Consider the following 24,276-nt stretch of genomic DNA (forward strand, 5'->3'; position numbering starts at 1 on the left):
TCCTGGTTTATGCGCCGGCGTGATGGCGTCATCACGCATGGCACGAAATTCAAATAGTATAAAAGGGGAATTTAGATATTAGCACACTGCCAGTTGTTAGGTTCTATTTAGTAAAGTTCCTGGGTGTTTATTCTTAGTGGATTCTATCTGATCTACTGTGTTTGACCTTGCCTGCCTTCTTGACTATTCTGATTCTCTCCAATCCTGACCCTTGCCTGCCTGTTAACTCCGAACTCTCCAATCTTGACTATTTGCCTGTCCTCTGACTATTCTACGCTCTCCAACTCTGAATCTGGCCTGTCTGACGATTCTCTGCTTGTGCTGGCTGTTCCTGGTGGTTTTCCTCCTTCCAGTATCCTGGAGTGACGATCATGCCCCTTTGCTCGTCCAGAACCGTTAGCTTAGCTCCTCTCTCAAATAAGACCTGGCAGAATCCGATTAGCTGAGGGCTCCTCCCAAGGTGAAAGGCGGCGGTTAGAGGCAGAAGTGAGAGGGTGCCGAACTTGACACATACTTTTTTTGTCTGCCCTTTTTTGTGGTACAGGACCTATTATCCAGAATACTTGGGACCTGGGGTTTTCTGAATAACAGATCTTTCCATAATTTACCTCAACCAAAAAATCATTTAAACATTAATTAAACCCAACAGGCGTGAATTATTTAGATAAAATAGAGTCTATGGGAGATTGCCTTCCTCTAATTTAGAGCTTTCTGGATAATCGGTTTCCGGATGAAGGATCCAATACCTGTACCTTAGAGTGCCCAACACCCATTTTTCTTTTTTGGTATATGGTTTGTCCACTCCCTGGAGCTGAGGACTGGGGCTGGTTCACCTGGACCACTGTGTTAAATTGGTGAGGTTTGTACTTTGGATTGTGCATCTGGTGTCCATTAATTATCTATTTTGTCTTAAAAACATAACCTTAAAGAAAAACTTTACCCCCAAAATGAATACTTTCAGTTTATATCACATTAAGTGGCATATTAAAGAATCTTAACACAGAAAAATAGGGAGCCCATAAGTAAATAAGTAAGTGGCATTAAAGGACACCGCAGGTTTGTAAAGACATAAACTTAAATAACAAAAACCATGGAGCTTGGGGGACACTAATGTGTAAAAGTATCCATCCTACACTCCAAAAGCAAACCAGTTCAGTGTCAAATCTCAACAATGTATCCAATATTTAAAAAGTAACATTTAATCAACTGATTAAAAAGTTGCAAAGCGCTCCAGACCACACACCCACTGCTGTTGAAAAGTTACAGCAGTGCTGGACAATTGTCCATAAAAACACTTAATTAAAAACTGCAAATGGTGGATCAATGAGGTAAGTATTGTCTTAAATGCAAAAGCCACAATAAGGCCAAATGTGCATAAATCACAGGGTAGCAACACCCGCTCCCACCCTTCCGTTTTCTGCCCCACAGTGCTGACACTACCTAGCTACGTAGGGACAGGGTGAAAGCTAGACTTCTCACCGTCCACCAATGCCGCCCAACGCGTTTCGCCGATTAGCTCGGCTTCTTCAGGGGCATTAGTGGTGAGCGCTCCTCGTCCGAAAGTTTAAATAGAGAGCCATTCATCATTTACTCGCGTATCGCGAGATTTCGCATATAGCCTATTTCCGGGTCTGTGACGTTGCGCAAAGGATAGATTTGACTGGCCGCATACTTCCGGACACCTACGAAGATGCGGCTCAAGAGGGCAGGACTAGCGATGCGTCTGCAAAATCTTGCCTCACTTTTCCTTATTGCGCATGCGATGTCTGTAAGTGCCATAATAAGCGCAATTCTCCTACAGGGAGATTATAAATAAAGTAGATAGCGTATAACACAAAATAGCTTGAGACAAAAGTAATAGGTTATCCACATAAGGGAAAATAAAGGGTTTACATAAATCCCATCCAATTTATAAAAACGGCTTAAAAGTGAACCCCTCATTTAGACCATTGGGGCCCTGCTGTTAAGCCAGTAAATCCATTTCGCCTCGCATTGCAGAAGTTTCTTATCAATATCACCAATTCTCGTAGTATGTTGAAAATGTTCAACCGCAAAAAATTTCATGGTGTTAGCCTTACCCCCATGTTTCTCGTTGATATGAACCGCTACCGAGGTGTTTCGTTTGTTTCTAACATCACCAATATGTTCAAGAATTCTTCTCCTAAATTCCCGGCAAGTTTTACCCACATATAGTTTTGGACAAGGACACCTCATGATATAAACTACACTTGTTGTTTTGCAGTTCATAAAGTGTGATAACTTGTATTCCTCTATGTCCATACGACCCTTGACACTCAAAGTTTTTTCAATATAAGGGCACGCTAGACAATTGCCACACTTATAACATCCTATCGTACGTTGTGCCAACCACGAGGATTTGGTGGTGGTAGTGAGATGGCTATGTACTAAATGATCCCTCAAATTCCTACTCCTCCTAAAAGTGATAGTAGGGCGTTCTCCTACATATTGTTTTAGGACATCGTCCTGTTCTAAAATATGCCAATGTTTGGTTATTATACGTGTGATGGCATCATGTTCAGTACTGTAATCCCCAATTATTCTCACTTGATTATTGTTTTTTTCTTCATTATTAATAATGCTAGTCAATTTCTTTGGAACCAGCAGAGCATTCCTATCGCTGGCTAATGCTTTCTTATAAGCCCTCTTTAGAGAATTGTGACTGTAGCCCCTAGCTTTAAATCTATCATAAAGTTTTTTAGCTTCAACTTTGAAGTCCGTAATAGTATTGCATAGTCTCCTTACCCGTAGATATTGCCCTGTAGGGATCCCCCTAATCGTACTTTGTGGGTGTAAACTATTAGCATGTAGGAGGCTATTTGTAGCTGTTTCTTTACGATATACAGTGGTGTGGATGTTATGATTGATGCCTCTGTAGACACGTATATCTAGAAAGTTAATACTCTCCCTTTGGATTTCAGCAGTGACTTTGAGGTTGATATCGTTATTATTGAGTATATTTATAAAGTCAAAAAAATCTTTTTGTGTGCCCAACCAGATCAACAGTACATCATCGATGTAGCGCAACCATAACATTATAAATTGCGTATACTGATGTAATTCGTCATTGAAAACTCGATTATGCTCCCACCATCCTAAGTACAGGTTGGCATATGAGGGGGCGCATGTACTACCCATCGCGGTTATATTAAAGAATCTTACCAAAATTGTATATATATTTAAGTAAATATTGCCCTTTTGCATCTCTTGCCTTGAACCACCATTTTGTGATGGTCTCTGTGCTGCCTCAGAGATCACCTGACCAGAAATACAGCAGCTCTATCTGTAACATGAAAAAGTGTGGAAGCAAAAGACAGAACTCTGTCTGTTAATTGGCGCATGTGACCTAACAAGTATGGTTTGTTTGTGTGCACGGTGAATCACACAATCCCAGGGGGTGGCCCTTATTTTCTAAAAAGGAAATTTTCTATTTATGATTACCCAATGGCACATACTACTAAAAAAGTATATTATTATGAAAATGGTTTATTTACATGAAGCAGGGTTTTACGCATGAGCTGTTTCATGCAATATCTTTATATAGAGACCTACATTGTTCGAGGGGTATAGTTTTCCTTTAAAGAGGATGTCAACCAAAAAATAAACATTGGCAATTAGACAGAGTAAAAAACAACTTTCTAAAATTGTCCGGTTTTGACACGGACAGCCCGGTATTGTGAAGGGCTGCCCGGGTCAAAACAAAATAAGGAAAACCGGGCAGGATTCCCCATGATTGACAAGGTGATTGGGCAATTGCCAAGTCATAGCCCTGCCCCTCAATAGCACCCCCCTGTGCCACAACCCGCCCACTCTGCATCACGCCCCCTGCCCAGTTTCCACCTGGGGAAAAGGTGGCAACCCTAGCTTCCCCCCTTCTCCATGCAGGGCTGCTTCTCTAAGCCAGGCTCAGTTTGACTGTCTTACTCTATCCATATATTAAGTATAATTTTTAAGGCCCTCCCACTCCACACCATGACTTCATATCCCATAATCTATTGCACCAACCATGTAACTAATCCTAGCGACATCCTCTAGCAGCCATATGGGATATCCCTGCATCCCAGAAATGAGTAGGGCTGCTTATGTCATATTAGGAATATACCGAATAATTTTATAGATCAGGATTATTGTATGTAGTGTTTTACTGAGCAAATAATTTCATGGCAGGCCATTCATATAATTTAGGCCCTAAGTCTCTCACCCCCTGCCGAAGAGCAACACTTAGAGATGGCACCATCGGCAGAAAGATGATGTCTAGAGTCAGGGTGGTGATGTCAGGCATGGTGTCATAATGGCCTGTGATTCAACAAATTGCATATCTATCAGGGCAGACTCCTGTCCAATTTCAGACTTATGAAATCCAGACAGGTAGTTTTGAACCAAACAGCCTGTTCAAAATGGGACAGGTGGTGCCCCTGGCACCAAACAACAATCCCTAATAATGCCTCATTTGTCCCTGTAACAAACCTTTAGCTGTGTATTCTCCTGTACCATTCGTAATTTTTTTTTTTTTTACTGTATATAAATATATTTTTTCATTTTATTTTAATATACAAATAGATATGGATTTCTGGATATGGGATCTTTCTGTAATTTGGAACAAAAATCATGTAAACACTAAACTTGACTTTTTATCAAAAACTAAACTCCCAAACCCGTATACCCTTAATTCACCAATAAATATCCTCGTAAAAATTGGTGTGGGAAAAAGTCGAAACAAAATTGCGTGTCTATATGAATTGTGTGTCTTTTTCAAATTGTGGACCAAAAACACAGCTATATTGAATTGTTGCCTCAACATCGGATAATTGAACATAAACCAGCATCAAACAGCAAGAAACTATTGAGAATTCTGAAGATAAATAACATGTTCCAATTGGAACCATCTGCAATTGACTTTTACATATTTCTACTGGTTTTAGCGGGAGCACAGGGCTGCCATCAGAAATCACGGGGCCCCGCACAGCAACATTTTCTGGGCCCCCCTCCCTTACCCATCAGTATGAAGGCCACACAAGACACAAGCGTTAAACCATTAAGTGCACCCCTACAAGTTAAAAAAAAGAACTTTGGTGCCCAGGGCCCCCCTACAAGTTTAGATGGTCAGGGCCTCCTACAAATTAAAGAAAAAAATTAGTGGCCAAGGACCACCTACAAATTTAAGAAAAAACATTGATGGCCAGGTCCCCTACAAGTTATTAAAAAAACATTTGGCCAGGGCCCCTACAAGTTATTTAAAGAAAAACACATTTGTCCAGGGCCCCTACAAGTTATTAAAAAAACATTTGTCCAGGGCCCCTACAAGTTATTAAAAAAAACACAATTGTCCAGAGCCCCTACAAGTTATTAAAAAAACACATTTGGCCAGGGCCCCTATAAGTTATTAAAAAAACACATTTGACCATGGCCCCTACAAGTTATTAAAAAAAACACATTTGTCCAGGGCCCCTACAAGTTATAAAAAAAAACACATTTGGCCAGGGCCCCTACAAGTTATTAAAAAAAAACACATTTGTCCAGGGCCCCTACAAGTTATTAAAAAACCACACTTGGCTAGGGCCCCTACAAGTTATTAAAAAAACACAATTGTCCAGGGCCCCTACAAGTTATTAAAAAAACACATTTGGCCAGGGCCCCTACAAGTTATTAAAAAAAAAAAAAACATTTGGGCAGGGCCCCTACAAGTTATTAAAAAAATAAGTGTCATTAAGTGTAGCACGGCCTGGCCCCCCTTAACTCCGCAAATCATCCGGGCCTGGGACAGTAGTCCCCCCCTGATGACGGCCCTTTCTGGAGTATTTTCAGATTTGGAGCATAATAAATCTCGAAAAAAATGAGTTTTCTTTCTCTAGGAATTCGAGTTTTTCCACTTTAATAACTTGACCAGAAAAATGTGTGGTTTAATAAATAGGCCACAAAATAAACCCAATAGAATTGTTTTGGCTCCATTATATCTTTTTGTATCAAGTACAAAATACTGCTTTATTATTTTAGAGAAAAAGTAAATATTTTTTAAAAATGTGAAATGTGCGATTTTGAGTTTGTCACCATGTTCCCCCCCCCATCTTTTCCTGTATTTCCACTCGTGAGGTATCGATGCATTTATGCTTTAACACAAATCAGATGCAGTTACAATGAACATTTTCTATGTTCAGCCTTATAAATGGAGGCTGTCAGAGCTGAAAGCCAGAAGTAGGGTTGTGGCAGGGATAGAGGAAGAGGAGCTCAACCCTGAACCCACTTTCACCCACAACATTTGTGTGGAAGTTGGCCCGAACCCTCCTGACCTATGGGTCCCAGACCAGCCCACACATCACTTATAAGTAACATCTAAATTTTTTGATATGTAAATGCTAGAAGTCGGTGAGGATTTAGGTAAGGAGGAGGAAAATAGAGAATTATTTCATAAAGGAGGAAAATTTGGTGGGCCATGTATGGAGGCCTATAAATGCAAGGTTTAAGGGAAACCTCCTTGTTACTTTTTAATTGTAAGACACCCCCCCACCCACATCACCTGCACTGCCAAAAATTGTGAAGTGCAAAGCAATACAGCAGGGTTAGTGGACCTTGTGTCACTTGTAGTGGCAGGCTTCATGCAAAAAAATGCCGTACTTTGTACCTTATACCGGTATGGGATCCATTTTCCGGAAACCTATTATCCAGAAAGCTCTGACTTACAGGATGGCCATCTCCCATAGACTCCGTTGTATTCAGATCATTCGAATTTTTTAAAAAACAATTTATTTTTTCTCTATAATAATAAAACAGTACCTTGTACTAGATATAATTAATCCTAACATAAGAAAAAAGAATCTTATTGGGCTTAATATTTAAATTATTTCTTAGTAGAATTAAATTACAAAAAGGTCCCTTATCCAGAAAACACCAGGCCCAAACATTTTGGATAACAGGTCCCAAAGTTGTACACAGATATTAATACAGCCAGGACCCCCTGCTGTCAGTGAGCGACTAGAGTAGGGATGGGGGAGCTTGACATCTTCTTTTCCCTAACAGATTTCTCTGCTGCCAATTTGTCACAGTAAAATCACAAAGGGATTGGATGGGTTGACAGTTGGGCTTCCCCTTAAGCCTATCCAATCTTCATGTAGCTTTACAGGGACTTAAACTTCAGATACAGAGCATACAGAATGCTGTTAGGGAAAAGATGCCAAGGTTCAGACTCCTTAACTGAATCTGCAACTTATTGAAAGCAGGGGGTCTGGCCATTCCATGTAAGTGAAGCATGACAACCCCCCCTTTAGACCCCAAACCCTCGGGGCCCGGGACAGATGTCCCATCTGTCCTCCCCTTGTGGCAGCCCTGAGTATAGCTGCCAGCACTCTATTCAGCCCATTCCTCCAGGGTGTAGATTCTACAAGAGCCACTTTCAACCCAGACACGTTATAGGGTTTAGACAGCACTTTAATTGAAAATGAATACAAAGAAATCTTTATCAAGCACCCAAATGTTTATGTCATACTGGCATCTAGTGGTCAAAATATAATATCATATTAGCCACTAACTTCACTTTCCACTGTTAACTTCAATCATTCATTCACAAACGTTAAAAAAAAACAAAATACAAGAAAAAGTAAAAAAATAAATACAAGTAAATAAGTAATCTAACTAAAAACTGCAAGCCGCAGGGCCTCGATGTTTCAAGGTATCGCCTCGTTTAAAGTATTTTATTAATAATTGATTAATTGTATCTCAGTCTCTTATTTTGTACAGTATCAGCAATGTGAAACCCATTTACTCCTTGGCTACAATCCACAAAATGAACCAAAACAGCCTGATCCTTTGTTTTCAAATTAACAATGGGCTTATATCTTTGATACGTTACTGGACACCTCTAGACGTTTGACCCACACACATCATTAAAAAGTGTCTCATAGAGCTTGAGAAGTGGATCTTTATAGGCATAGCTTTCCTTTGAAATTAAAAAAAATATCACCTTTCTGTACATCTACTAGAATATGTAGTGCTGTACAATTTTTCTATACAGAGGTACACACAGGGAAGACAGTATTATAATAAAGAGTTCACACTCTCATCTTCCCTGTAGACTATTAATAGAAAAACACACTGTTTTTGCATGGATGTAAATCAAGACAAATAAAATATTTTCCTTTATGTGCAAAGAGCTGTTGTACTATTTCCTATGTGTAGCAGGCCTATACTGCTAATATTATAAACCTCATGTGAGGATGCCAGACCAGTTGCAGATTGATGGGGAATGATAAAAGACCAGATGTAATACAGAACACCAATTCAGCAATTTCCCCACAACTGTAAATGTTCATAGGAATTTTTCAGTATAAAAATAAAAACTGGCTGTGCAAAATAAAAAATATTCTAATATAGTTAGTTAGGCAAAAATGTAATGTATAAAGGCTGGAGTGACTGGATGGCTAACATAAAAAACTGAACATTACTTCCTTTTTTGTAGCTCTTTTGGTTTCCACTGATTGGTTACCAGACAGTAACCAATCAGTGACTTAAGGGGAGCCACATGGGTCAAAACTGTTGCTTTTGAATCTAAGCTGCATGCTAGGGATCAATTGCAAACTGACTGAACAGTTATGTTCCATGTGACCCCATTGTTTGGGGGGTATAGTTTTCCTTTAAGTCGCTGACTAACTCAGAGTTAGAGAGCAGCAAAGCAGGAAGTAGTGTAGTGTTCTGTTAGACATCCGCTCACTCTAGCCTTTATGAATTACATTTTTGGCTAACTAACTATATTAGAAACATTTTTTTTATTTTGCACAACTTATCTATTTACCCAGTTTTTATTTTGAAACTGAACTGTTCCTTTAACGACAAACGAAATCTGCCTGTCAGATTCATGTTTTCAATACAATATTCCATGAAAGGACATTTGTATATCAGAGAAACTTAAACCATAAATAAAAAGGAGCAGATAGTGTACACTGGTACATTTTAAAGTTACTGATGTTCTTTTTGTTGTTACATTAGGCTTAAACAGCAAAGACATCCAACAAGAGTTTGCATCTTTAAAAACAATGATACAAGAGCTACTGGTTAATGGGTCAAAAACAAATAAAAGATATATTAAGTATGAGATTGTGTTAAATATTTTTTATTAACAAAGTTTTACAATATGCTTATCCTTGATAATGCTATATAGTCTTTAGTTTATAACATGCATGTTTAATTAACTCTCTGCTTTTATTAAGATGGGGTTTTGTAGTGATGGTCCTCATCTCACCGATTGTGATTTTGACCCTAGTAATCGCTTTTGTATGGTGAGTAATATCATAAGGTAAAAACACAATAAACATGTCATCAATTTTGTATTATCCTTTTTTCTCATGATGGGAAGATGCAGTAGAAAAGGATTCATTGTTTTTTCCTACAGCACATCATTGTTATTCTAAAGGGCTTGTAACATGCTGTAGTAATAGCATTTGTTTTACGAAAGGGACTTAATTACATACAAATATTTATTATTTTAAAAGTTATAATTGAATCACATTTGAGGTTACTTATTTCTATATTCTATGTATATTTAACTTTTGAGCTTGTGAATTCCTCAGGTTATTAATTGTATGTGCATAAAGACATTGAGAGAAAGCTAACAAACAAACTACAACTGATATAGATGCAACAAAAGAGGTCAAAATCTCTATTCCAGAAACAGACAATGAAGAAGAAGAACAAGTAGTGGAAGAGCAAGTAGAGGAAGAAGGAGAGGAAGTAGAGGAAGAAGGAGAGGAAGTGAGCAGTGAAGCCTCACATGCAGAGGATAAGAAGGGAAAAATTAGAAAATGTACAATAGTAAGAGGAGTAACATGTAAAAGCTGATCTGGCAAAAAAAAAAAATCCTCTTTCTGCAAGGCTTGCAGGTATCTTTTACTTGTTATTTTAACTTAATAATAAGCATATTAAATATTAGCTTGCATTATATATTTTAGAAAAAGTATTCAGTGTTTTGGACAATTCTTGTATAATAAAAACAGGGATTGATTGTCATTTGTTCCCCTCTAATTCACATTGTTTGGATTAATCTGAATAAAACCATCCTGTATTTATATTTTTGCCAATTAACATTTACATTAATGTTCTTCATACTTAGGAACGAAAGAACACTAAATGCAAAAAACTTCTCTGACACTACACAATGTACTTCCCTCATCAGCTTATTTCTCTCTGACAGTCAAGAGGCAATGTTGGTCTGTAAAGAATCCTTAAAGGAGAAGGAAAGGCTAAAATTAAGTAAGTTTTATCAGAAAGGTCTATATAAATACACCAGTAAGCCCTCAAAGTAATGCTGCTCTGAGTCCTCTGTCAAAAGAAACACAGCATTTCTTTCATTCTATTGTGTACACATGGGCTTCTGTATCAGACTTCCTGTTTTCAGCATAAACCTCCAGGGCAGGGCTTGAGCATGCTCAGTTTGCTCCTCTCCCCCTCCCATCCCTGCTGTAATCTGAGCTCAGACCTGTAAGAGTGCAGGGAGAGACTCAGGCAGGAAGTGATGTCACACCAAGTTTATATGGCAACTTCTATCCTAAACAAAAAAAAGAGTGTCTACAGCTGTTTACTCAGTTTTGGTAAAGCATTCTGCAGAATAAATATAGCATTCTAGCTTGCACTGTTGTGGCTACTCTGTTGCCAATAAACTGTCTTGGAGCTTTCCTTCTCCTTTAAAGGGGAACAATTGTGAAAATGAAAATTTAAAATAAGCTTCATCATACTGAAATCAGAAACTTTCTAAATACAATCAACTAAATATTCGGTACTGTTTCTGAAATAAAAAAGAGAAGATGCCGGCTCCAATCTCCTTTGGACTAATTATAATATATCAATAGAGCAATAGAGCAAATCACTTATAAACTTTGCGGGTCAAATCCCTTATTTTTGTGTATATATATATATATGCATGTAATGCTCAAGTTGCTCAAATTTCTACGTTGATGTAGACCGCTAGGCAATCCTTACCAAGCAGAAAAATCTGGCCTGGGTGTCCAGACCCCAGGCCCTTCACTCCAATCGTTAAATGATAGAAAACAGCCAAAGAGCTTTACACTCACCAAGTTAGCCGAATGGTCCGGGTGCCGTGCCCCGAACCCGTAGCTTAGGCAAACTCTGTCTTCAAAATAAATCTGCACGCACTCCTGCAACCATGGCCGTGGAGGTTAAAAATGTAACTTTATTCCATGTAGTTAAAAGATACGCATTATATAGCATTCTAGCTTGCACTGTTGTGGCTACTCTGTTGCCAATAAACTGTCTTGGAGCTTTCCTTCTCCTTTAAAGGGGAACAATTGTGAAAATGAAAATTTAAAATAAGCTTCATCATACTGAAATCAGAAACTTTCTAAATACAATCAACTAAATATTCGGTACTGTTTCTGAAATAATCAAGTTTATCTAAACTATTCCTCTCTCAGCATCTGCTTCTCTTTCTGTCTTTGTGCAGGAGTTGAATGTCAGATAATCATTGACAGTTAGATCCAATATATCTTATAGGGGGGCTCATTTTGCCTAAAAGATGTATTGGAGCTCACACCAGAAATCCTGTCTCTCTACATGCAGAATTTAGTGTTAGATTTTTGTTTGTACTGGAATCAGTTATTTGAATGAGCTCTAATTCTTCTGCTAGGTAAGGACCTCCCCCCCTCCATAAGATATATTCGATCATTTATGAGCTCTAATTCTTCTGCTAGGAAAGGACCTCCCCCCCTCTATATGATATATTCGATAATTTATCGGACACCCAACTGCTCCAAGTAGACAGATTGAAGAGAAAGAGATGCTGAGAGAGGGATAGTGAAGATAAACATCAGAAACAATGCAGAATATTTAATTGCTTGTATTTAGAAAGTTTCTTTTTTCAGTATGATGAAGCTCATATTACATTTTCAATTTCGCGATCGTTCCCCTTTAAAGGAAAACTATACCCCCAAAATGAACACTTAATCAATATAGTTCACATCATATTAAGTGGCATATTAAAGAATCTTACCAAACTGGAATATATATTTAAGAAAATCTTGCTCTTTTACATCTCTTGTCTTGAACCACCATTTTGTGATGGTCTATGTGCTGCCTCAGAGATCATCAGCTTCAAGCTGTTTGATAAAAGACCAATGTGGGTCTGAAACGTTGTGTTTTTCTGGGTCGGTGCCCGTGTCTAAATAAAGGCGTTTTAAAGAAAACTTTCCTGTGAATGATGCTGTCCATGACAAAAAGTAAAGTTTAAGGTGGAATCTGTGGGACCTGCATCAGATTGAAACGATTTGGAAGATATGAGTGCTGACTAAACTCTTGCCGGTAAAACAGGTCAAACCTCCATACATTTTGGCGGCCAGCGGATTTTTGGCCGAAAATTGAGGAAAGTCACCAGAAAATGCGAGAATGCTTAACAGTGACAGGAGACTCGGGTACAGAGCCCAAAATCTGATAACCCCAGACTTCTTCACAAGTCCCATTGCATGCTGGGTATTGTAGTCACATTAAACTTGGCAAATAGTTAAACAAAAACTACATTACCCAACATGCATTGGGGGATGCAGGCTTGGCACATTAGGGAAAGAAAAAACTTTGGCTGGTTCAGAAGTACAAACTAGCCAAAGACCCAAAAAGTAGCCCAAATCTGTACCTTGGCTAGTTTGTAGTTTTAAACTAGTAGCACAATTCTGCAACCTGAGTAGCAGACAAGCTCAACATTACAAGAAGTTTGAACGCGGACTACGACGCCACTTATTGCCGCGCAATTTCCGAGCTACAGGTTTGAATCTAACGTCCCTATTCGCCTAGAGCTACGCGCTCACTGATCTGCGCCATCTAGCGCCCACAAGGCAACAGAGACGCCTTTCTGTTTCGTCACTGAAAGCCGCGCGTCCTATTGGTCAGCCACCTTGCTGGAGGCAGCAGACTTTTTTTTTTATTCTACGCGTCTGTTCTTTTACGGAAGCCTAGAGGCCGAGGAGGGCCTGCGGTGCAGCGATTAACTCGTCATTTACCGGAAGGCTGTCGATAGGGGTCCGAGTGGGGCGCGCACACCGCTGTTCATTATACACGGGAGGTGAGACGATACCGGGCGACGGGATAATCATCACGCATGCGCGCTACGTGACCTCATGCGACTTTAACCGTTTGGGCTCTGGCGGAGGCGGGCGCCGCACAATGGAGTCGGACGGGTGGGTTAGTAGGAATTGCGGAAGGAATGTTCCGTGTGTAAAGTCGCTGAGGTAGCTGCTGCTGCTTGTAACTTTAATAACAATGTTAACTGTATAGCTGCCGCCTGGGCCTCGTGTCATACTCACAGGCAGCGTCACATAACTCCCATAGGCCTCGGGGAGCAGCGAACTTAGAGCAGCCGAGCATGTGCTTTGGCCTCGCTAATCCTGTGGGATCTAATGGCTGGGGCTGGTCAGCTGCTCAGGGCAGGGCACGGGGATCATTTACCCGGGACACCCGACATCACATGGCTCCGGGGGTGGGTGGAACAGATGTCAGTACACAGAATGTATTCGACTTGTATTGTTGTTTCACATATTCACTGTTTACATCAGGGGTGTCCAACCTGCAGCCCTCCCGGGCCATTCAGCAGTTGCACTTGGGAGGGGGGCTGCTGACTGAACATCCTTCAAACCGGAAGCCCCTCTTTACTACAACTTCACTGCCCCCAGTCTTCCGGCATTGCAAGGGTCTCCCTCACCTCTATCCCCAGTCACACAGAATGGCAACTCCCAGCAGCTGCTTGGTGAGCAGGGAGTTGCCAGAGTTTCCCTTCATTCTGTCTGTGACACAGCTGGAGAGCAACAGGTAGACATACAAGATGTACAGGCTGCCTGGCCCTAATTCACTTGTTACAATTGCTTTATATGACAGCAGCCTACTCTGCAGCCATCTACAAAAGAATAAAAACAAATAATGACTCATCCAGGAGATCAAAAGGCCCCTGTTAGCTAGAACTTGCACTCTAGCATCAAAATATATACTTCATTTAATTCCAACTAGATTGTTTGCTTTGTATTTGGTTTGGTGGATTTGGTTTAAGGGGTTGATTCACCTTTAGGGCAGATCCAGGGAGACTGTCGCCTGGCGACAAATCGCCTCTTCTTCGGGGCGACAGTCTCCCAGAACTGCCTTCCCCCTGCTAAAATGAAAAATCGATGCACTCGCGGCACTTTCATTTCCGAAGTCGCCCGAAGTTTCCTCATGAGGCAACTTCAAAAATCGAAGCGCCACGAGTGCATTGCCGCAGGTGATTTTTCATTTTAGCAGGGGGAAGGCAGTTCGGGGAGATTAATCGCCTCTTCTTCGGGGCAACAGTCGCTAGGCGACTAAATCTGCCCGTGTGCTAAAGCCCTTAAACCAGAGACAAACGCTGCTATTTTGGGAGATTAGTCGCCCAGCGACAAATCGCTTCTTCTTCGGATGACTAATCTCCCCGAACTGCCTTCCCGTCGGCTAGAATGTAAAACGCCGGCGGGATTGCACTCGGAACTCTTGGTTTTTCCAAAGTTGCCTTACAAGGAAACTTTGGGCAACTTCGGAAAGCCGAATCTATTTACATTCTAGCCGGTGGGAAGGCAGTTTGGGGAGATTAGTCTCCCAAAGAAGAAGCGATTTGTCAATTTTTATCTCCCGAAATAGCAGCATGTGTCTCTGCCCTTATGCTCTCCTACTTATATTCCAGTCTATTATTCAAATCAGTGCATGGTTGCTAGGGTAACTAGGACCCTACCAACCAAATTGGCTGAAATTGCCATCTGGAGAGACACTGAATAAAAACCCAAATAACTCAAAAACCACATATAATAAAAAATGAAAACCAATTACAAATTAACTCAAATATCACTCTCTGTCATACTAAGTAAGCGCAAACTTGAACGACCCCTTTAACTGTAACAATCTGCGCAAGGTTTTATTATATTGCTGCCTCCACAGTTGTCGTTTCTATTTGATTTTTAGTTACAGGCAAAGCTTGACTTGTATTATTCATATTGCTATGTACCTATATCGCCAAAGTCTTCATATGGTGCCAGGCTGAATGGCAGGTACTGCCCATCTAGTGTGCATAGTTATCTCTGCTGTTTCTATGGCTGTGTTTTTGCAGATATTGCTGGCAAATTGCTATAATTGCCCATTAAATTTGCTTCATGCTGGCAGTTGCAGCTGCAGACAGTTGTTCCTTTTAGCTGCTATATTGGTGCTTATTCCAGGCACATTACATTATGAGGTTTCTTTGGTGCTGGCTCTTGCATCTTGCCATAGGCACATGGGTCGGCCCGGGCATCATGAAGTCAGCTTTACTTTTTTCATTGGGCTAATCGCATGGTTTCATTGTGTTATTGCAGTTCCTCATTTCTTTGATTCATTTATTTCATGATTTGTTTATATGTCTCTCTATATTAGTGATCCCCAACCAGTGGCTCGGGAGCAACATGTTACTCACCAACCCAATCAGATGTTGCTCCAGTGGCCTCAAAGCAGTTCCTTATTTTTGAATTCCTGGCCAAATGGCAAGCTTTAATTGCATTAAAACCAGGTATACTGCCAAACAGAGCCACCTGTAGACTGTCAGTCCATATAGTGGCTACCAACAGTTTATCACTGCCCATATTTGGCAACCCCTGAAACTTTTTGCATTTTTCTGTGGCTCATAGATGTATAAGAAATGGTGGGGACTACTGCTATATTATATATCACAGTGAAACCTAAATATCACATCCCCTGATTCAAGGTTTTCCTGCATTTTACACATTTTTGTGTCATCCCACCATCATATAATGCATTTCCTTGATTTTACATTTTAAACCATCTTTTCTGGTCCCCTGAAAAAGTAACATGAGCATGCTACTGTATACTATAGGTATCCGTTTATTTTATTGTACCCACGGTCATAATTATATTTAGTGTACACTGATATGGGGAAAAACTCTACAGTCACTCTATAATACAATCCATTATCTGGAAACCCATTATCCAGAAAGCTCCGAATTAAGAAAATGCCATCTCCCATAGACTCCAATTTATTCAAATATTCCAAATTTCGAAAAGTTATTTCTTTTTTTCTGTAATAGTAAGACAGTACCTTGTATGGGAATGTGGGACCCCAGCTGCAGGGGGATTTAGTTTTCCTTTAAGGTATGAAGATCTAAATTACAGAAATATCCATTAGCCGGAATACCCAGGTCCCTAGCATAACACTTTATAAACAGGATCTGCAGCCAAAACTGATTTTTGTACCATATAAGAAAATTCGATTCTAAGTGTATTGATTTAAACATTTTCAGTGGTTATAAAGTGTAAATGTAATGGCAGTTGAAAGCAATGTTTGGTTATCGTTTTCTTAGTTCTCTGGTTCTGAACTTCTGACTCTTGAAAGGTTAGTGTGATGGCACTGACCTCCAGGTCTTTTTTTTAGCAATTAAATTTACAAATAACTTTAATGTATATGGTAAAGTTTACTCGGTACATTACAATTTCTCACTATTCAAAAAAATGTTTGGGTGCAGATCGCCTTTACGAGCCCTAAATTATATTTTTCAGGGGTGGATTATACTGGAATTTTTCACTATATTCATGGTAATTGTAGGCACTTATGTATAATATATGGTGTTGCCTTCACCTTATTCTAAAAATGATTATCTTTAAAAATGGCTCCTTTATTGGAGCTCCCTATAGATGTTCACCGGTCCCTGCCTGTGTTTCAATTGAGTGGTGGGCGTGTCCTGACAGTCCCTGCCAGAAGCACAGTAGGAGTGGGATAGCCAATCACAGCCCTGCAGTCGCACAAGCAAAGCAATGTTTGTTGGGTGAAGTATGTTCACTGTCACATTGTGTTTGCAGAGCAGTGTATGGGACGCTGGGATATCCCCAGTGAATATTAACCTACTAGAATTCTTTTACAGTCATGCCAGACTAATAAAGTAGCAATAAATGGATCAAAGGTCTCCGAAAAGTAATAACTCACCACATTAAAGGGTTTGTTACCTTCCAACCACTTTTTCAGTTCAATTGTTTTCAGACTGTACACCAGAAATAAACTTTTTTCAACTACTTTCCATTGTTACCGTTTTTTTTTCCTCCAAAATCTAAGTTTAATGTTCCTGTCTCTGGTTTTTGAGTCTGGTGCAGATTCTGAACTGTTACAATTTGCTACAATTAGTTGATACATTTCTCAGCAGTATCTGTGGAATATTAGCAACTATTGTATCAATTCTAACAGCTGCATTTAATGAAACTAAGGGATTCTGCTCAGCAGGGTCAAATATAAGAAATGTATCAACTTAGAACTGTTAAAAGTCAGGGCACACAGGCAATTTCGGTAAGATTAGTCGCCTGGCGACAAATCTCCTCTTCTTCGGGGGGGACTAATCTCCCCAAACTTCGGAAAATGAATCACTCCAAGTGCCATCCCGCACTCGGAGCGATTTACATTTTAGCCGGCGGGTAGGCAGTTCGGGGGGGATTAGGTGCCCCGAAGAAGAGGAGAATTTTCACAGGGCGACTAATCTCATCAAATCTGCCTGTGTGCCCTGACCCTTACAGGGTCGGCGACCCCCCCCCTCCCAGAGCTACTTTAGAAGGTGAAAAATTACACTTTACACTTCAATATTAGAAATGGCGTCACGCAGAAAACAGAACATAATTGGAAAAGGTCGTTATTTCTGGTGAACTATCTGAAAACAACTCTTTAAAGAAGAGGCCCAGGTGCACCGCCCTGAGTCCTCTGCAAAGGGAGCGGATCAACCGAAAAACTTGTGGAGCATGTAGTCAAAATAATCTGCCTTCTTTTACTAGGCAGATAAAATCAAGTAGAAAAAGTTTAAATCTGTCCAAAAATACAGCCTTACACATTTTGTTTTACAAACACTTGGTGCTGTAAAGCAGGGCCTCTCGTGTTATTTGTACAATCCATTGGCAGACATAAGATACTAGTACAGGTATGGGATCTGTTATCCAGAAAGCTCCGAATTATGAAAAAGCGTTCTCCCATAGACTCCATTTTATCCAAATAATTCCATTTTTTTAAAAATATGATTTCCTTTTTCTCTGTAATAATAAAACAGTAGCTTGTACTTGATCCCAACTAAGATAAAATTAATAATTATTGGAAGCAAAACCAGCCTATTGGGTTTATTTAATGTTTACAGGATTTTCTAGTAGACTCAAGGTATGAAGATCCAAATTACAGAAAGCCTCAGATCCTGAGCTTTTTGGATAACAGATCCCATACCTGTACCAAGTTTTTTTTTTTTTTTGTTTGTTTTTTCCAGAAGACAACCTAAATATAAAACAGCATTTTGTGGAACTTTTTTCTATTCTTCCCTAAACATAAAATATAGTGAAAGATGCAGCCACCCAAAACAAGATGTGATATTATATACAGGTATGGGATCCATTTTCCTGAAACCCGTTCCTATAGACTCCGTTCTTTATAAATCAAAATAACAGACTAGCTAAGCACAAAGCACACTGACATTTTTACAAGCATAAACCAGTGCTATAAAAAAATAAAATGTGACCTATAGGTCAGAATATCTGATCCTTTAGTCACATTGTGCAGTGACAGTTTTAACAAAACAACTGCCTATGCAGAACTAAAAACTAAAAAAAGGCTAATTCAGTTAGTTAATGCTGTAAATATTGGGAAAGTTTTGTAATGATAATTGTTTCGACTTTATTGACAGAACTTCTATGTTTATCTTTTTTTTTTTTTTGCCAACAGGTACTAAATAATGATCATGTAGTTTCAAGAATATTTGTTGTGTATTGATTGATCCATTCTCCGCTACCTTCAAGAATCAGGTAATTCATTTTTGTAAGTATGCTTCCAGCTTTATTTGCAGCATAATGGAGTTTTGCTACCCATGCAATTTAATAGCCATTGCAACATGAGAAGTCACAATGTCTGCCTCCCCTTGCCATACACCCTTTAACTCAGGGGTCCCCAACTTTTTCTGTGAGCCACATTCAAAAGTAAAAAGAGTTGGGGAGCAACACAAACATGAAAAGAGTGAATGGGAGTGCCAAATATGTGATTGGATACAGGTATGGGACCTGTTCTTTAGAATGCTTGGGACCTGGGGTTTTCCGGATAATGGATCTTTCTGTAACTATTAACTGATGCGTTTTGAATTTTTTTTTATTCTCATGACAGTATCCCTTTAAATTATATTCACCATTTCAAAGCTGAACCTGAAAATGTTTTACCTCTTTTGCAGTTTTGAAATCGTGTATATTAAACGACTTGTAAAGTTTTGTTCAAGAGATCTTCGCCCCAGTTGTGTATGCTGCCAATCATGGCACTCCAGCCAGAGAAGAGAAAAGTCCGGGCTGTAAGCCTTGCAGGCATTGCCCAAATATCTAATGACATATCCAGAAAGTTCCTCGATCGCAGTGACCTGTCCAGGCTTTCCCGCATTGATATGAATTCTCCAAAAGACTACGCTCAGGTTCTGAATGCACTGGATAATTTTTTCGTTTCGGACCCAAATGGCAAAATCAAACTGGTGTTTGTTGAAGATAAAGTTATAGTAAAGAATATTTTTATAATGTCCTCTGCAATGCAAGAACTGGCCCAAAAATACCCCGAACATCTTTATGTGGATCTCTTAAAGAATGTTAGCCCTGGCTTTAACCTGTACAGTGTTTCCTGTGAAGATGACAACTCTGAATGGAAGATGTGTGCCAGCTGTATATCACAGGCAAATAACCCTGACATATTAAGATTTCTCATTGTTTCAGTTCTGCAAAGCATACCAAAAATGAAGGCTCAAATCAAATACATAACCGTGCATCCAGGTATAACCGATTCTCTCGACATGGGGACTCTGTTACCAAACGCAACTATAAGGCTTTGCTATTTGTTAGTTTTGCAAATATTGGAGAACAAACTTTCTGAACTACAGTGTGCTACCCAGGCCCAGATTAAAACAGTCTTGCATATCCTTCTCCATACCCGCTCGTTAAAGGTTTACAACCGTTGTCTTAATGAGTTCAAGGCAGTATGTCCCTCAGAAGTGTATCAGTACTACTTTGAAACATGGCACCCGAGCAGAAAATTATGGTGCACAAAGGACAACAAAAGGCTTAAAGCCGAGAAAGCCATCTATTCCTATGTTACATCTCTGCATTATACTCTCGCAACAGAAATGGGCAGCTCATTGTCACTGAATAATTGCCTTTGTGTGGTTTTCAATGAAAATCGTGAATTAAAGAGCGCTCCAGAATTTTTACCTCCAGTCAGTCTGCTTCCTGTGCCTGAACCTTCCCCAGCTGTTCCTGAGAAGGTACATTTCTGTTCTTTATTTTGGGTTACAATGAAGTGAGAGACTTTTCTCTTGTTTGTCTTTCATGTGATGACGTTACTAGGGGTACTTGTCACCTCTTGTAATTAAAGGAGAAGTATAGCTACTAAAGCCATTTGTTGCAAATAGATTAGCCACAGTAGTGAAAGCTAGAATGTTATATTTATTCTGTAGAATTCAGAATCTAGAAGCTGTTTGTTTAGGATAGCAGTGGCCATATTAGCTTGATGTGACATCACTTCCTGCCTGAGTTGCTCCCTGCTCACTCAGCTCTGGGCTTGAATTACAGCAGGGAGGGGAGGAGGGTGAAGAAGGGGAAGGAGAGAGGAGCGAACTGAGCATGCTTAGGCCTGTCCTTAAAGCAGGAGCAATCTGTTGGTGAGGTTTTGAAGTTACCTTAAAGTCAATGATTCCATCTTGAGGCAGCAATTTCCAATGTCCAACTGACAAGCAGCATGGGTTGATTTGCTTGCCATAGGATCAATATTAGATTAAGGAAGCGCACTTATAAACCATTGTATCTCAAAGAAGAAAAATATTTCACATATATTATGACCACCATATAACCATGTTAGAGCAGGATGAGCTTGTGTGTTAACTAGTAATTAACTCCATCTCAGAGTTGCCCAAGCTGAGTAAGTCATGGTACACCACCTCAATTAAGCCAGGACATATCTATTAGGGTCTGGCCACATGGGCAGATTCGGGGAGATTAGTTGCCAGGCGACAAATCTCCTCTTCTTCGCGACGACTAATCTGATCTGCCTTCCCCCGGCTAAAATGTAAATCGCCTGGCGCCTAATCTCCCCAAATCTGCCCGTGTGGCCACACAGTTTTTATTCATTAAGGTAAATTACTTTGTTCTTTATGTGCTTTGTGCCTTGCATAGAATGAGTAAATTAATTTCTGACAACAGAAAGGTGTAAAAGTCTTGTCCTCTTCCACAGCAAACTGAAGAAATCAGAAAGACAAATGGACTGGAAGACATGGAGTTCTCCAGCTGGGAAGAATTCCAGTCATTTCTTATCTCCTGGTGTGAAGAACAGAAGATTATTTTTGTAATCCGCAGTTCAGTACCACTTACCGATGAAGATATGAGCCAAGAAATGATCCAGTCTTTAAAGTACAGTACTGTGAACCTTGGATGCAGCAGCTACACAAGGTAAGGGGCTATTTATAGTAGGTTGGCTATAACATAGAAAATGTGTAGATATGAATAGTGGGGAATATAAAACATGCAATTATCCCCAAAGGTAGTAAAAGACACTGTTTGCCCAGTAGCAGTAACCCCTAGCAACCAATAAGATGTTTGCTTTTAAACAGGTTACCAGTAAATCCTACCTGCAGTTTGGTTGCTATGGGTTACTGCTCCTGGGCAAACTTAGTGCTTTTTATTGCATAAACCCCTATGTTTTCAAAATGTGCTCCAAGCCCATCATGAGCAGCAATATGCTTTCTGTATTTTGACTGCAAATCTAACAGATGCTATGGGCCCTATGGAAGGGCACATTTTGCCATTGTTCACATGATAATCACTATAGTCCCTTCCTCAACCTGTTTTAATTTTGTATTTAATATTGCTGTTTGTTGGATAGCAAAATAGGATAATAGTATTTAGGTATTTTCTGATATAATGTGAAGTTTTAGTTTTATTTATTTTTTTCTTTCTAGGAAACGCTGTCCTGCAGCAATTCATCTAAAACTGGGCCCAGACAAAGACAAGCTCATAATTACAAAGGCTGACCTCAATCACAGTCATGACTCTGAGATTGACTTACCGTCTCGTTTTACAAAAAAACCATCTTTATTCGTTGAATTCCCTGTTGAAAAACCAGCTGAAATTTCCGATAAATTCATGGACAGAAATGAGTTGACAAAACTCCTCCGTTTACACTTCCCATTTGGTGGGGAATCCCAACTCCTGGATGAACTGGAATCCCTTTTTAACGCCGACCCTTCTGCAAAAGTGAAATTAATTTACACTGAAGATAAGTTTATAGTTAAGAACATCTTTTTAATGACAAGTGCCATGCAGAGTTTATTGCAGCAATTTCCTGAAACGATCTACGTCGATCACATCCCTGCCTTAAACCAGGAATTTGATTTGTATTCTTTATTTTGTCAAGATGAAAGTTTCAGCTGGCGGGTCTGTGCCCACTGCATTGGATCAAAAGAGACTTCAGAAACGTTACAATTTCTTTTGCAGACTGTCCTGCAAGTGCATCCCAATATAAGCACCCAAGTGAAATCTTTCACACTCAGTCCTGAAATACAGAATCCTTTAAATACACAGTCCCTGCTTCCTAATGCCTTGGTCAGGTATTGCACACCGTTTATCTTTGACAATATGAATAATAGCATTTCTTTTCTAAGCCAGATGGAGCAGTCACAAATTAAGACCCTATTAGTTAGCCTCTCCCAGGCTCCCTCAGCTGAGGTCTACACAGAACACCTGGGAGGTTTAAAGGCGGCGTGTCCAGATGAAGTTTTCCAGTACTATTTTGATACTTGGCATCCACATTGGAAATTATGGTGTGAAAAAGATAGTAGGACAAGTGATGTGGATAACTCCATTTTTGCATACATTAAGTCAAAGCATGATGAACTGAAAGCACTATTAGGATCACTACCTTCTTTATATCAGTGCCTACAGGCAATCCTAACAGAAGATCAGCAGGAACCTGTCGAGTCATCAGAACTGAATCACGTGGAGGAGTTAGACAAAAACACATCTGCTTTGAAATCTCAGACTTCCATGGAAGAACCAAGTGCTCAGATTGAAGCAACTACGTCTCCTTCCCCCGTAGATAAGGTAGCCATATATACCTTTTGTTGTTTTTATGTGGAGATAACATTAATGATATGGGGTTTTGATAACCCAAAAATCAAGTGTAATTGCTTTTTGAAAGCTGTATCCATATGCCCCTTTCTGTTCTCTGCCCAGGTTTCTAACCTGACGGAAGCCAGCTGATTAACAAGCTTGGCAGTCTTTACATCTGCTACTTTGTTTCAAGAGACAGAACTTAGGGTGGTCCGGGGAGATTAGTCGCCCAGCTACAAATCTCTTCTTCGGGTGACTAAGCCTTCCCGCCAGCTAGAATGTTGTTTTGATTTATAGAGTCTGAGAGATGGTTTTTCTGTAATTTGGTACTTTGTGGATAACGGGTTTCCAGATAAAGGATCCCATAACTGTAGTACAAATGGCAGGCAGTTATTTGTTGCCCAAAATAATCATAGATATATCCAAAACTCAAAACCATCAATATACCAAAAGCTCCTCCCTTCTAATGCGTTTCTTGTCGTGTAAATTTGTAGCTTTGATATATAATATAATGTCACTGGTCCTAAAAGCAGGCCAGCCATTTTGTATGTGCACATGTTTCATTTTCCATGCATTTTCTAAATTCCACTGAATAGAGACCTGCTACTGAAGAAGTGGGAGGAGACGCAGATCAACTGAATGGGAAAGAATTCCAGAGCTGGGATGATTTTTGCGGTTACTTAGAAAAATGGAGCAAAGAGAAATTTTTGGTGCGCTTGTCTTCTGCCACTTTTAGCGAAGAGGCGGATGGGGACAAAGGTGTCAGCCCACAGGTAGCAGTGTCCTTAAAGTACAGCTGGGTACAACTTTATTGCGGTTGGTAAGTTTATCATTTTATTTGATTCTACACAAACCTCTAACTTTCATATACATGATGAATGAAGGAATTGCTTTTTAGTGTTGGATAATATTTGTTAATATGAGGGCATAGTTTATATTGTCGCAGAACACAAGGCTTCTTGTTTAGAATGCTTACACGCTACTATTTAAAGCCCATCTATAAATGATTCATCTGCAAGGGCAGCAGCAGATTATTGATGCAGTACATTTGCTATTATCGGAGTGTTGCTGATGTGCTGTATTAATCCAAATTATAACTCTGAACATTATACTAGGCATAACATTCTCCTTAACATGAAAAATGTT

At 39.7% G+C, this 24,276-nt stretch overlaps 1 protein-coding gene across 11 annotated transcripts in view; it reads left to right on the forward strand.

The window, feature by feature from the left end:
- The first annotated feature begins 12,598 nt into the window (after window positions 1-12,598).
- LOC108697723 overlaps window positions 12,599-24,276 on the forward strand; it is a 49,536-nt gene continuing 37,858 nt past the window's right edge. The window contains exons 1-7 of one of the 11 annotated variants that reach the window (XM_041571523.1): window positions 12,599-13,184; window positions 18,276-18,388; window positions 18,728-18,820; window positions 19,224-20,291; window positions 21,257-21,471; window positions 21,981-23,121; window positions 23,727-23,950. In XM_041571523.1, coding sequence (XP_041427457.1) covers window positions 19,290-20,291; window positions 21,257-21,471; window positions 21,981-23,121; window positions 23,727-23,950 — 2,582 coding nt within the window. In that variant the 5' untranslated portion in view covers window positions 12,599-13,184; window positions 18,276-18,388; window positions 18,728-18,820; window positions 19,224-19,289. Of the gene's footprint in view, window positions 13,236-18,275; window positions 18,389-18,727; window positions 18,821-19,223; window positions 20,292-21,256; window positions 21,472-21,980; window positions 23,122-23,726; window positions 23,951-24,276 lie in introns of all 11 variants that reach the window. The other 10 variants (XM_041571517.1, XM_041571519.1, XM_041571522.1 and 7 more) reach the window with 10 other exon arrangements.

The sequence above is a fragment of the Xenopus laevis genome, chromosome 7S, assembly GCF_017654675.1.
Source record: "Xenopus laevis strain J_2021 chromosome 7S, Xenopus_laevis_v10.1, whole genome shotgun sequence".
Taxonomy (NCBI): domain Eukaryota; kingdom Metazoa; phylum Chordata; class Amphibia; order Anura; family Pipidae; genus Xenopus; species Xenopus laevis.